Genomic DNA, 13,768 nt, shown 5'->3' with positions numbered 1-13,768 from the left:
CCCTTTGCAGAGAAACAGCCCCAAAGCATGATGTTTCCACCCCCATGCTTCACAGTAGGTATGGTGTTCTTTGGATGCAACTCAGCATTCTTTCTCCTCCAAACACGACAAGTTGAGTTTTTACCAAAAAGTTCTATTTTGGTTTCATCTGACCATATGACATTCTCCCAATCCTCTTCTGGATCATCCAAATGCTCTCTAGCAAACTTCAGACGGGCCTGGACATGTACTGGCTTAAGCAGGGGGACACGTCTGTCACTGCAGGATTTGAGTCCCTGGCGGTGCAGTGTGTTACTGATGGTAGCCTTTGTTACTTTGGTCCCAGCTCTCTGCAGGTCATTCACTAGGTCCCTCCGTGTGGTTCTGGGATTTTTGCTCACAGTTCTTGTGATCATTTTGACCCCATGGGGTGAGATCTTGCGTGGAGCCCCTGATCGAGGGGGATTATCAGTGGTCTTGTATGTCTTCCATTTTTTAATAATTGCTCCCACAGTTGATTTTTTCACACCAAGCTGCTTACCTATTGCAGATTCAGTCTTCCCAGCCTGGTGCGGGTCTACAATTTTGTTTCTGGTGTCCTTTGACAGCTCTTTGGTCTTGGCCATGGTGGAGTTTGGAGTGTGACTGTTTGAGGTTGTGGACAGGTGTCTTTTATACTGATAACGAGTTCAAACAGATGCCATTAATACAGGTAACCAGTGGAGGACAGAGGAGCCTCTTAAAGAAGAAGTTACAGGTCTGTGAGAGCCAGAAATCGTGCTTGTTTGTAGGTGACCAAATACTTATTTTACCGAGGAATTTACCAATTAATTCTTTAAAAATCCTACAATGTGATTTTCTGGATTTTTTTTCTCATTTTGTCTCTCATAGTTGAGGTATACCTATGATGAAAATTACAGGCCTCTCTCATCTTTTTAAGTGGGAGAACTTGCGCAATTGGTGGCTGACTAAATACTTTTTTGCCCCACTGTATGTATGTATGTATGTATGTATGTATATATATATATAATTTTTTATTTATTTTTTTTCTAAACAAAACATTAAATATATTAGGGGTGTGCGGTATTGACAAAAAATATATCTTAATATTTTCTGGGATTTTATCGATAACAATAATTAGACAATATTTTGCTGAGTGTGTTATTAGGGATGCAACGATACCATTTTTTCAGAATCGATCCGATACCAAAAATTCTGAGTATCGGCTAATTCCGATCCGATACAGCGCAGTTTTTTTTTTTTTTTAAAATTAAATTAGAAATTTTCTTTTATTTTTGTGGTTAAACAAAAAAGCTAAATATAGACAACTTCATTTTAATTAAAAATAACAAATGAAATAAATATATAATCATAATATATGACAAAAAAATACTATTATAAACTAGACTAGTGAATAATTCAGCAGCAAAAGTTATTCTAGAAAAATCATGGGTGCACAATAATTTTATAAAAACATTCAAACGAAACATTTAGTGAAACAACATTATTTAGTGGGGAACACAAAAGTTAATAAGTGTTGGACTATATCTGGTAAACTGTTACACATTGCTCTTTGTATTGTTGTAAAATACATTCATGAAAAACAAGTAGCCTATATATATATATATATATCAAATATATACTATAAAATTAAAAGACAATTCTTTTAAATGCATAGCACAGTAATGAAGGCAGCAACATATGATTGATAGAACAGAACAAAAAAGACTTGATAATCTTTCATTGCACAAAAGTAAAATACAAAAGGGTATGGCTCCAATACAGAGAGCTTATGTGCATCCCGTGCGCAGAATGATGCGCTTGAAGCAACACGGAGTCACAGTGCTGCGCTTAAAAAAATGAAGAGATATGGTTACGTAGTGTATTATAGATGTGCGATATTTTATTGAGCCTTTTCTTTTAACAGTTTTAAATCTCAGTTATTGTGCGCTCTTGAAGAGAGTTTCATCGTTTTGACTGTAGTAACCGAACGCGACACGCAGTTTGAGCGCTGAATGGAGGATGACTAGACAGCCACAGCGGAGAGAAGTGTTTACGTGAAGTTGACTTAAATATTCATCTATACTTCACATTAAACTATGGAACGGCTTCAGAACACTTGAAATATAGTGCACTAAAACGTTATGGTGCTTTATAATGTTTTTGTGCATTTCGTGGGGGTTAACAATAACACAAAATAGTATACGCACAATATCGGATTTAGATCGGTCTCGTCTGACTGATACCTGATCCAGCAGAAAATGCCAGTATCGGAGCCGATACCAATACTGAGCATCGGATCGATGCATCCCTAGTTATTGTGCTGATATCTTAAAGGGTTAGTTCACCCAAAAATGAAAATTAGCCCATAAATTACACACCCTCAAGTCATCCTAGGCGTTCATGACTTTCTTCTTTCAGACGAATCCATTCGGAGTTATATTAAAAATTGTCTTTGATCTTCCAAGCTGTTTAATGCTGCTCAGCAGGTGTTGCAGTGCATCAGTCCAAAAGAAGTTAAATAAAAAGCGCCCATCCATAATAAAAAGTCTCACACAGCTCCGGGGGGTGAACCAAGTCCTCTCGTAGCGAATCAATGCGTTTTTGTAAGAAAAATAACCATGTTTAAAATGTAATAATTTAATCTAGCTTGCGCTCACTGTTGTACACGGAAGCAGCTCCGGGCGGATGACGTATGAGGTCGGCCCAATTAATTTTATTAATTTGAGGTTGGCTCAATTTATTGCATACCTCCCCAGTCTAGGGATGGGAAGGAGTAATAAAGAAAGTGGTGGAGGTATGGAGGGAGCTTTCCCCTTCTACTGACTCACACGCAACACCATAATCGATACAAAACAGAATAAAATTTATTGAACACAAGGAAGCAGACAGAACTTCAGGAAGGGTCAAGGCCAACATAATAAACAGAACATACTAACTCCCAAAAGCAATCTACCTAATCTATCAAACAAAAGAAAATAAAAGTACAGAATATTACTCCCTTGCTTTCCTTAAACAGGAGAAAAAGGGTAATCAAAATAAATGCCAACTACCTCCCTACAGCTTCCCACAAAATACAAAACAGAAAAGCTCTTAACAGAAAAATAAAATAACTCATGTTTGGGTTAAATGAGTCCTCCCTCAAGAGGATTAAGGATATTTCAACACACTTATCAACAACAAGTTAACCACAAACACGAGAAATCAGCAGAAGGGACTCTTGCTCCAAGTCTCCACAATCCAGACATCTCAGCTCTGCCTTTTAACTCCAAACATTTCCGCTAGTCGGCCAATCAGGATAGTGCAGCAATCAGCAGGATCATCAACTAATTGAACTCCACCTGTTAGTCCTTAAAAGTGTTTGAGAGAGAGAGAAACAAAACAAACAGAGCACATGCACAAAAGAGACACTCCCATTTATATAGGTCCTGGGACGTAACACCCGCACCGTTAAAGTTTACATCCCACTGGGTGTCAATCAATTATTGACACTTCAACTTTGATAGATAGGCCAGGGTTATACCTTTTTTTTTTACACAGAAATTCTGTTCCCACACATGTTGTATAAGCATCCAGTGTCCATTTGAATGGCAGAATGCCATTAGAAACGGAGATAACAAAGTCTCAAAAAAAAATTCTCTGCACGTTCACACTCAGTAGTTTCAATACATTTTCTGTAAACACCGAGCACATTAATAAAAGGAGCAACAACAAACAACTCATAACTAAATCCTGGATGTGAACCATACAAGCATAAAAAACACTGTAATACCCATTTGATAAAGGGGAGAGGAGACTGAAGGGCAGTGACAACATTTTCTTCCATTCACTCACAATCAACCCCTTTCCATAGAAGCAAGGTACACTAGAGATGGATACTTTCCTAGTTTCCAAGTCAACATTAACACAATTCTCTGACTTCTAAAGAGATCATGGGTACCATCACTGGTTCTGAACAAAGTTCAGGCTTAACAGACGGTTCATCCTCTACAGGAATAGTCACTGGAAGCATAAACTCTTCAGAAGGGTCAAAAACATCCCTAAGTCCCTGTGACTGTGAATGCATCACTATGCCAGGAGGCAACTCAGGGCACTGACTAGTAGTGTCAGGCTGCTCAATAACACTAATGTTGTGTACATCGATAGAAGATGGAAAGACTTCACCACCTGTGAGGTCGTTTCCCAAGATAAGATCAACTCCAGCAATAGGCAGCTGTTCACATACTCCTAATTTAACAGGGCAGTTTACAAGATCAGACTTCAAGTTAACATGATGAAGAGGATTATTAACACAAGCCATCTCAATTCTGCATACCAACACATCAGTGCCAGCATAGGAGTTAGTGGAGAAAGACAGAATACTCCCCAGTATGAATTATTGAGCTGATCCCGTATCTCTTAAAATCGAGATTGGTCATAAGTCAGACTCAAACAGGGATACAGAACGAGACAGAAGAAAAGGTTGAAAAGATGCCACTTCAGCATCATTCACCGTAGGCAGAGACTGTACAAGCGCAACTCCTTTAGTCTCGGATGTCAAACTTTTCTGCTTCCAATCTTCACAGTCAGAAATTAGATAATTTGGGTCCAGGCAATAAAAACATACACGCTTGTCACCCGTATGTTTTGAATCAGGCTTGCACAAACTCTCTGATTTTGAATGACCTGCCCAAACCGAATCCGTAACGGTATCGTCAGCAGGAGATCGATTTCTCCGGCGCACAGAAGGAAAAACACTTCTGTGCGTTAGCACAAATTCATCGGCGACAACAGCAGCATCAGACAGCTTAGTCACCTTTTTCTCATTTAAGTGCACAACAATATTCTCCGGCAAACAACTTTTCAAATCCTCTACCAAAATTAACTCTCGAAGTTGCTCAAATGTGGACACTTTACTAGAACAACACCATTTGTCAAAGAGATTACCCTTCTCTCTGGTAAATTCTACGAATGTTTGTTTGGCTGATTTCACATAGTCCCGAAACTTCTGGCGGTACGCCTCAGGTACCAATTCATAAGCTCTAAACACGGCAGTTTTAACAATGTCATAATCTAATGACTGTTCAATGGGCAAAGAAGAGCAAACTTCCTGGGCTTTACCCTCCAAATTACATTGTAGGAGTAAAGCCCACATATCTTTTGGCCACCGAAGTTTCACAGCTACATGTTCAAACATTGTGAAATAGGAATCTACTTCTGCTTCACGAAATTTTGGAACCAATTTGATATACCTACTAACATCAAAATCTGCTACCCCTGCTCCATCACCAGGAATCGAAGCAGCTGGGGCAGACAGAGATGTTGCCGGAGACCTCCCAGGCAAAGGAGAAGGGGTCACCGGAACATTATCAGACAAGAACTGTGGAACAAATGACCTACGCTCTCGTTCACGATCAATCTCTAATTCAAGCAACCGCAACATCTGATTATCGTATTCCTGCTTTTTAACCAGTAGGTCTAATTCTTTCAATTGAATTGCCAACGGAAGCTCAACCCTCCTCAGACTCATCAGGTAAAATTCCTTGATCTACCAAAACCTTTTGCAAATCAGTTTTAATACTACGTTTAGTCGCGTGTCTGGAAACTGAAATATTAAAAAAGTCAGCCACTTGTAACAAGTCATCTTCATGGCACTTGTTAAACACCTCAAATAAAAAAAATAAATGAATATATGTATATCATCATAAAAAAGAAAACCCAGAAAAAAAGGGCACTTTCTCTCGAGGAAGAAAAAGGGCAGGTGCTCAAGCCCCCTTTGATGTTTATGTGTGCACGTGCCTGAGTAAGGACATTGATAAAATGGTCCATGTGACATCAGTGGTTTAACCGTATCATATCTCATGATTACGAGAATACTTTTTGTGCGCAAAGAAAACAAAAATAATGACTTCATTCAACAATTTCTTCTCTTCCGAGTCATTCTCTGTGTGTTCACGACAGTACCATGACGCATGCGTGTGCATTCCTCTGCTCGTAAACAATGTGCAGCGCATGCGTGCTCTACGACAGAACGCCGGCTCCTGCGTCAGCAGCACCACACGCATGCATCGTGTTACCCTCATGAACGCACAGCGGAGAATGACACGTAAATGCCCACTGTGATGATTGGATAACAGTTGTGTTTTTTTGACAGCCTACATCCTGCTGTGATTTAAGTAAAAAACGAATAAATACTCAGAACATATCAAAAGATCTGTGATAAAAGACAAAGCAATAGTGATCATGTAATGAAAACAGTTGGACCAAGTTCTTACTGACGCGGACTGGAACTTTATTAAAAATAAAGTTCATCCACTGTTTTCTAATGTTGAGATCAGAAGGAAAGCGATACAAAGAGACTGCTCAGCGACTTGTTGTCTTTAGAGCATCTTTATAGTTTAGTCACGAGTTTTATTGGTAGAAACTCTTGTGTGTGCGGGATGCGGGAGAATAAAATGAATCGCGGGACTCCTGTAAAATAAATATCTAAACATAAAATATCTAAAAACATATAAATTGTTATTCATCTATTGCACAAAAACAACAACAACAACAACAACAACTAATATAAAGTAAAAAATTATTAACAGGCGCAAGCATAGGCAGAGCCTCCACCTAAAACACGTGTTCAAAGCGTTGAGCAATGTAGCCAATCACAGACAGATCTGTTAATTTCTGCAATGCAATGGCCAATCACAGGTGATTAAGTTAGAATCCACTCACCGCTCAAAACCCTGGAGTTCTTGCGCAGTCACCGGCAATGCTGAAATTTGCATGCATGCTCACGAATCCTCTCATAACACACAGTGTAGACATTGTGAAAGATTCATTGTGCATATATTCGTTGTGTTATAACTGAGTTTTATGAGATCGCGATGAACTGAGATGTCAGCTTTTTAGTGATAATAAAGAGAGCCTGTTTGCTCGCATTCTGCCATGCCAAACCATGCATGCAGCAGCCCATGCTTGCTTTTCTGTTACAGTGCTTTGTGAATGTTGATGCTTAGCCTAAATAAATATTTTATCAGGAGCGTTTATACTGGTATGCTGTGGAACTTAGGAGATGCTACAGAGTTAATGTAAATTTCATGGATGTACTGAAAAATTCTGTATAGGTTGCTTTTATGAGGGTTTTGCGGGCGGGAGCAGGACAAGATAACATATTTCTATGGGAGCGGGACTGAAAAATCCATCCCGCGCAGGTCTCTAGGGAGAGGCACCTTTTTTATAAATAGTTTTCTATTGGCAGTGAGCGTTTTGTGCGCTGTTTATGCGCCCCGGGCGCCTCGCGTTTTAGCCACCTGCTGCGCCTCGCATTTTTGCAGGAGCGCTCTAAGCGCCTGAAGTTGAAAAAAAAGCAACTCTGAGCAGAAAAGCGCCCGATGTCTCCATTCGGAGTTATATTAAAAATTGTCTTTGATCTTCCAAGCTGTTTAATGCTACTCAGCAGGTGTTGCAGTGCATCAGTCCAAAAGAAGTTAAATAAAAAGCGCCCATCCATAATAAAAAGTCTCACACAGCTCCGGGGGGTGAACCAAGTCCTCTCGTAGCGAATCAATGCGTTTTTGTAAGAAAAATAACCATGTTTAAAATGTAATAATTTAATCTAGCTTGCGCTCACTGTTGTACACGGAAGCAGCTCCGGGCGGATGACGTATGAGGTCGGCCCAATTAATTTTATTAATTTGAGGTTGGCTCAATTTATTGCATACCTCCCCAGTCTAGGGATGGGAAGGAGTAATAAAGAAAGTGGTGGAGGTATGGAGGGAGCTTTCCCCTTCTACTGACTCACACGCAACACCATAATCGATACAAAACAGAATAAAATTTATTGAACACAAGGAAGCAGACAGAACTTCAGGAAGGGTCAAGGCCAACATAATAAACAGAACATACTAACTCCCAAAAGCAATCTACCTAATCTATCAAACAAAAGAAAATAAAAGTACAGAATATTACTCCCTTGCTTTCCTTAAACAGGAGAAAAAGGGTAATCAAAATAAATGCCAACTACCTCCCTACAGCTTCCCACAAAATACAAAACAGAAAAGCTCTTAACAGAAAAATAAAATAACTCATGTTTGGGTTAAATGAGTCCTCCCTCAAGAGGATTAAGGATATTTCAACACACTTATCAACAACAAGTTAACCACAAACACGAGAAATCAGCAGAAGGGACTCTTGCTCCAAGTCTCCACAATCCAGACATCTCAGCTCTGCCTTTTAACTCCAAACATTTCCGCTAGTCGGCCAATCAGGATAGTGCAGCAATCAGCAGGATCATCAACTAATTGAACTCCACCTGTTAGTCCTTAAAAGTGTTTGAGAGAGAGAGAAACAAAACAAACAGAGCACATGCACAAAAGAGACACTCCCATTTATATAGGTCCTGGGACGTAACACCCGCACCGTTAAAGTTTACATCCCACTGGGTGTCAATCAATTATTGACACTTCAACTTTGATAGATAGGCCAGGGTTATACCTTTTTTTTTTACACAGAAATTCTGTTCCCACACATGTTGTATAAGCATCCAGTGTCCATTTGAATGGCAGAATGCCATTAGAAACGGAGATAACAAAGTCTCAAAAAAAAATTCTCTGCACGTTCACACTCAGTAGTTTCAATACATTTTCTGTAAACACCGAGCACATTAATAAAAGGAGCAACAACAAACAACTCATAACTAAATCCTGGATGTGAACCATACAAGCATAAAAAACACTGTAATACCCATTTGATAAAGGGGAGAGGAGACTGAAGGGCAGTGACAACATTTTCTTCCATTCACTCACAATCAACCCCTTTCCATAGAAGCAAGGTACACTAGAGATGGATACTTTCCTAGTTTCCAAGTCAACATTAACACAATTCTCTGACTTCTAAAGAGATCATGGGTACCATCACTGGTTCTGAACAAAGTTCAGGCTTAACAGACGGTTCATCCTCTACAGGAATAGTCACTGGAAGCATAAACTCTTCAGAAGGGTCAAAAACATCCCTAAGTCCCTGTGACTGTGAATGCATCACTATGCCAGGAGGCAACTCAGGGCACTGACTAGTAGTGTCAGGCTGCTCAATAACACTAATGTTGTGTACATCGATAGAAGATGGAAAGACTTCACCACCTGTGAGGTCGTTTCCCAAGATAAGATCAACTCCAGCAATAGGCAGCTGTTCACATACTCCTAATTTAACAGGGCAGTTTACAAGATCAGACTTCAAGTTAACATGATGAAGAGGATTATTAACACAAGCCATCTCAATTCTGCATACCAACACATCAGTGCCAGCATAGGAGTTAGTGGAGAAAGACAGAATACTCCCCAGTATGAATTATTGAGCTGATCCCGTATCTCTTAAAATCGAGATTGGTCATAAGTCAGACTCAAACAGGGATACAGAACGAGACAGAAGAAAAGGTTGAAAAGATGCCACTTCAGCATCATTCACCGTAGGCAGAGACTGTACAAGCGCAACTCCTTTAGTCTCGGATGTCAAACTTTTCTGCTTCCAATCTTCACAGTCAGAAATTAGATAATTTGGGTCCAGGCAATAAAAACATACACGCTTGTCACCCGTATGTTTTGAATCAGGCTTGCACAAACTCTCTGATTTTGAATGACCTGCCCAAACCGAATCCGTAACGGTATCGTCAGCAGGAGATCGATTTCTCCGGCGCACAGAAGGAAAAACACTTCTGTGCGTTAGCACAAATTCATCGGCGACAACAGCAGCATCAGACAGCTTAGTCACCTTTTTCTCATTTAAGTGCACAACAATATTCTCCGGCAAACAACTTTTCAAATCCTCTACCAAAATTAACTCTCGAAGTTGCTCAAATGTGGACACTTTACTAGAACAACACCATTTGTCAAAGAGATTACCCTTCTCTCTGGTAAATTCTACGAATGTTTGTTTGGCTGATTTCACATAGTCCCGAAACTTCTGGCGGTACGCCTCAGGTACCAATTCATAAGCTCTAAACACGGCAGTTTTAACAATGTCATAATCTAATGACTGTTCAATGGGCAAAGAAGAGCAAACTTCCTGGGCTTTACCCTCCAAATTACATTGTAGGAGTAAAGCCCACATATCTTTTGGCCACCGAAGTTTCACAGCTACATGTTCAAACATTGTGAAATAGGAATCTACTTCTGCTTCACGAAATTTTGGAACCAATTTGATATACCTACTAACATCAAAATCTGCTACCCCTGCTCCATCACCAGGAATCGAAGCAGCTGGGGCAGACAGAGATGTTGCCGGAGACCTCCCAGGCAAAGGAGAAGGGGTCACCGGAACATTATCAGACAAGAACTGTGGAACAAATGACCTACGCTCTCGTTCACGATCAATCTCTAATTCAAGCAACCGCAACATCTGATTATCGTATTCCTGCTTTTTAACCAGTAGGTCTAATTCTTTCAATTGAATTGCCAACGGAAGCTCAACCCTCCTCAGACTCATCAGGTAAAATTCCTTGATCTACCAAAACCTTTTGCAAATCAGTTTTAATACTACGTTTAGTCGCGTGTCTGGAAACTGAAATATTAAAAAAGTCAGCCACTTGTAACAAGTCATCTTCATGGCACTTGTTAAACACCTCAAATAAAAAAAATAAATGAATATATGTATATCATCATAAAAAAGAAAACCCAGAAAAAAAGGGCACTTTCTCTCGAGGAAGAAAAAGGGCAGGTGCTCAAGCCCCCTTTGATGTTTATGTGTGCACGTGCCTGAGTAAGGACATTGATAAAATGGTCCATGTGACATCAGTGGTTTAACCGTATCATATCTCATGATTACGAGAATACTTTTTGTGCGCAAAGAAAACAAAAATAATGACTTCATTCAACAATTTCTTCTCTTCCGAGTCATTCTCTGTGTGTTCACGACAGTACCATGACGCATGCGTGTGCATTCCTCTGCTCGTAAACAATGTGCAGCGCATGCGTGCTCTACGACAGAACGCCGGCTCCTGCGTCAGCAGCACCACACGCATGCATCGTGTTACCCTCATGAACGCACAGCGGAGAATGACACGTAAATGCCCACTGTGATGATTGGATAACAGTTGTGTTTTTTTGACAGCCTACATCCTGCTGTGATTTAAGTAAAAAACGAATAAATACTCAGAACATATCAAAAGATCTGTGATAAAAGACAAAGCAATAGTGATCATGTAATGAAAACAGTTGGACCAAGTTCTTACTGACGCGGACTGGAACTTTATTAAAAATAAAGTTCATCCACTGTTTTCTAATGTTGAGATCAGAAGGAAAGCGATACAAAGAGACTGCTCAGCGACTTGTTGTCTTTAGAGCATCTTTATAGTTTAGTCACGAGTTTTATTGGTAGAAACTCTTGTGTGTGCGGGATGCGGGAGAATAAAATGAATCGCGGGACTCCTGTAAAATAAATATCTAAACATAAAATATCTAAAAACATATAAATTGTTATTCATCTATTGCACAAAAACAACAACAACAACAACAACAACTAATATAAAGTAAAAAATTATTAACAGGCGCAAGCATAGGCAGAGCCTCCACCTAAAACACGTGTTCAAAGCGTTGAGCAATGTAGCCAATCACAGACAGATCTGTTAATTTCTGCAATGCAATGGCCAATCACAGGTGATTAAGTTAGAATCCACTCACCGCTCAAAACCCTGGAGTTCTTGCGCAGTCACCGGCAATGCTGAAATTTGCATGCATGCTCACGAATCCTCTCATAACACACAGTGTAGACATTGTGAAAGATTCATTGTGCATATATTCGTTGTGTTATAACTGAGTTTTATGAGATCGCGATGAACTGAGATGTCAGCTTTTTAGTGATAATAAAGAGAGCCTGTTTGCTCGCATTCTGCCATGCCAAACCATGCATGCAGCAGCCCATGCTTGCTTTTCTGTTACAGTGCTTTGTGAATGTTGATGCTTAGCCTAAATAAATATTTTATCAGGAGCGTTTATACTGGTATGCTGTGGAACTTAGGAGATGCTACAGAGTTAATGTAAATTTCATGGATGTACTGAAAAATTCTGTATAGGTTGCTTTTATGAGGGTTTTGCGGGCGGGAGCAGGACAAGATAACATATTTCTATGGGAGCGGGACTGAAAAATCCATCCCGCGCAGGTCTCTAGGGAGAGGCACCTTTTTTATAAATATGCAATGGCCAATCACAGGTGATTAAGTTAGAATCCACTCACCGCTCAAAACCCTGGAGTTCTTGCGCAGTCACCGGCAATGCTGAAATTTGCATGCATGCTCACGAATCCTCTCATAACACACAGTGTAGACATTGTGAAAGATTCATTGTGCATATATTCGTTGTGTTATAACTGAGTTTTATGAGATCGCGATGAACTGAGATGTCAGCTTTTTAGTGATAATAAAGAGAGCCTGTTTGCTCGCATTCTGCCATGCCAAACCATGCATGCAGCAGCCCATGCTTGCTTTTCTGTTCAGTGCTTTGTGAATGTTGATGCTTAGCCTAAATAAATATTTTATCAGGAGCGTTTATACTGGTATGCTGTGGAACTTAGGAGATGCTACAGAGTTAATGTAAATTTCATGGATGTACTGAAAAATTCTGTATAGGTTGCTTTTATGAGGGTTTTGCGGGCGGGAGCAGGACAAGATAACATATTTCTATGGGAGCGGGACTGAAAAATCCATCCCGCGCAGGTCTCTAGGGAGAGGCACCTTTTTTTATAAATAGTTTTCTATTGGCAGTGAGCGTTTTGTGCGCTGTTTATGTGCCCCAGGCGCCTAGTGTTTTAGCCGCCTGCTGTGCCTCGTGTTTTGGTAGGAAAGCTCTGACCACCTGAAGTTGAAAAAAAAAAAGCGCCATCTTCATTCGCATTTTTTCCATTGTTCAATCGAATGATTGGAGATCGTTGTGGTGACAGAAGTTTACGGTTGCTTGGAACGTTAGGAGACTGCAGTGATGGAGAAACTTGTGCTGGCTGCTGCAGGTTACCCGGAGCTGACTTCACGAACCGCAGTGTTTAAAGTTTCTGGTAATATGACCATTCACTTAACAGAAAACCAAAGATTCTAGAGCACTCACGCTATAACCCCTGATTAGATTGACAGAACACTTTTTTTCTAAATTAAATAAGTCAACTAAAAAAAGTCAGTGCAGTGCGCCTCGCATTTTCAAACCTAAAAACCACCTTCTGTCTGATCAGGCCTAACAAAGCAGTGTTTGTAAGTGCAGTGCTGCTTTGTTTACAGCGGTTACTGGGGAAACGGCTCTATTCCTGCTGTTACATCAGCGCCACCTGCTGTCAGACAGTGGAGTTACATTCTCATTCATTCTGTCTACTGTTTGTCTTCAGACCAATGCAAAAATGGGAACTAATTATTGTTGTAAATCTTTACCTGTAGATGAAAAACAAGCAAATGTCTCAGCACTTCGGATAATAATTTTGCTCTGAATATACTTTATTGTATTTCAAGAGATTTTTATGGACTTTTATCAGACAAATAAGATCTAGAAACCATGGCATTTGACAGCGGAGATGTGGTGTGTGTTCAGGTGAGGAGGAGTTACTCTCACGGGACGTACCGCGCCGGTGCTATGAGGCAGATCAGTCTGGTGGGCGCCGTGGACGAGGAGGTGGGCGATTATTTCCCAGAGTTCCTCAATATGCTGGAGAAGTCGCCCTTCCTGGAGGTGTGTTTTCCTCTGTCTCTCTTTCACACACACTTTTCTTTTGGCAGCAGCATATTGACCTGTGTGTGTGTGTGTGTGTGTGTGTAGCGGACGCTGCCGTGGGGGACGTTCTCCAGTCTGAA

At 40.3% G+C, this 13,768-nt stretch overlaps 1 protein-coding gene across 1 annotated transcript in view; it reads left to right on the top strand.

The window, feature by feature from the left end:
• The window catches only part of LOC107569939 (round spermatid basic protein 1-like), a gene marked incomplete at its 3' end in the record, with an annotated part of 34,133 nt that overhangs the window by 15,031 nt on the left and 5,334 nt on the right, over nt 1-13,768 (top strand). The window contains exons 4-5 of the mRNA XM_016256113.1: nt 13,509-13,646; nt 13,734-13,768. The exon at nt 13,734-13,768 is cut by the window's right edge and continues 108 nt beyond it. Of these exons, the coding sequence (XP_016111599.1) occupies nt 13,509-13,646; nt 13,734-13,768 (173 nt within the window). The remainder of the gene's footprint in view (nt 1-13,508; nt 13,647-13,733) is intronic.

The sequence above is a fragment of the Sinocyclocheilus grahami genome, unplaced genomic scaffold, assembly GCF_001515645.1.
Source record: "Sinocyclocheilus grahami isolate Dianchi unplaced genomic scaffold, SAMN03320097.WGS_v1.1 scaffold1398.1, whole genome shotgun sequence".
Taxonomy (NCBI): Eukaryota; Metazoa; Chordata; class Actinopteri; order Cypriniformes; family Cyprinidae; genus Sinocyclocheilus; species Sinocyclocheilus grahami.
The sequence above is the reverse complement of the archived record's forward strand: the minus strand, read 5'-3'. Positions and strand labels throughout refer to the sequence as shown.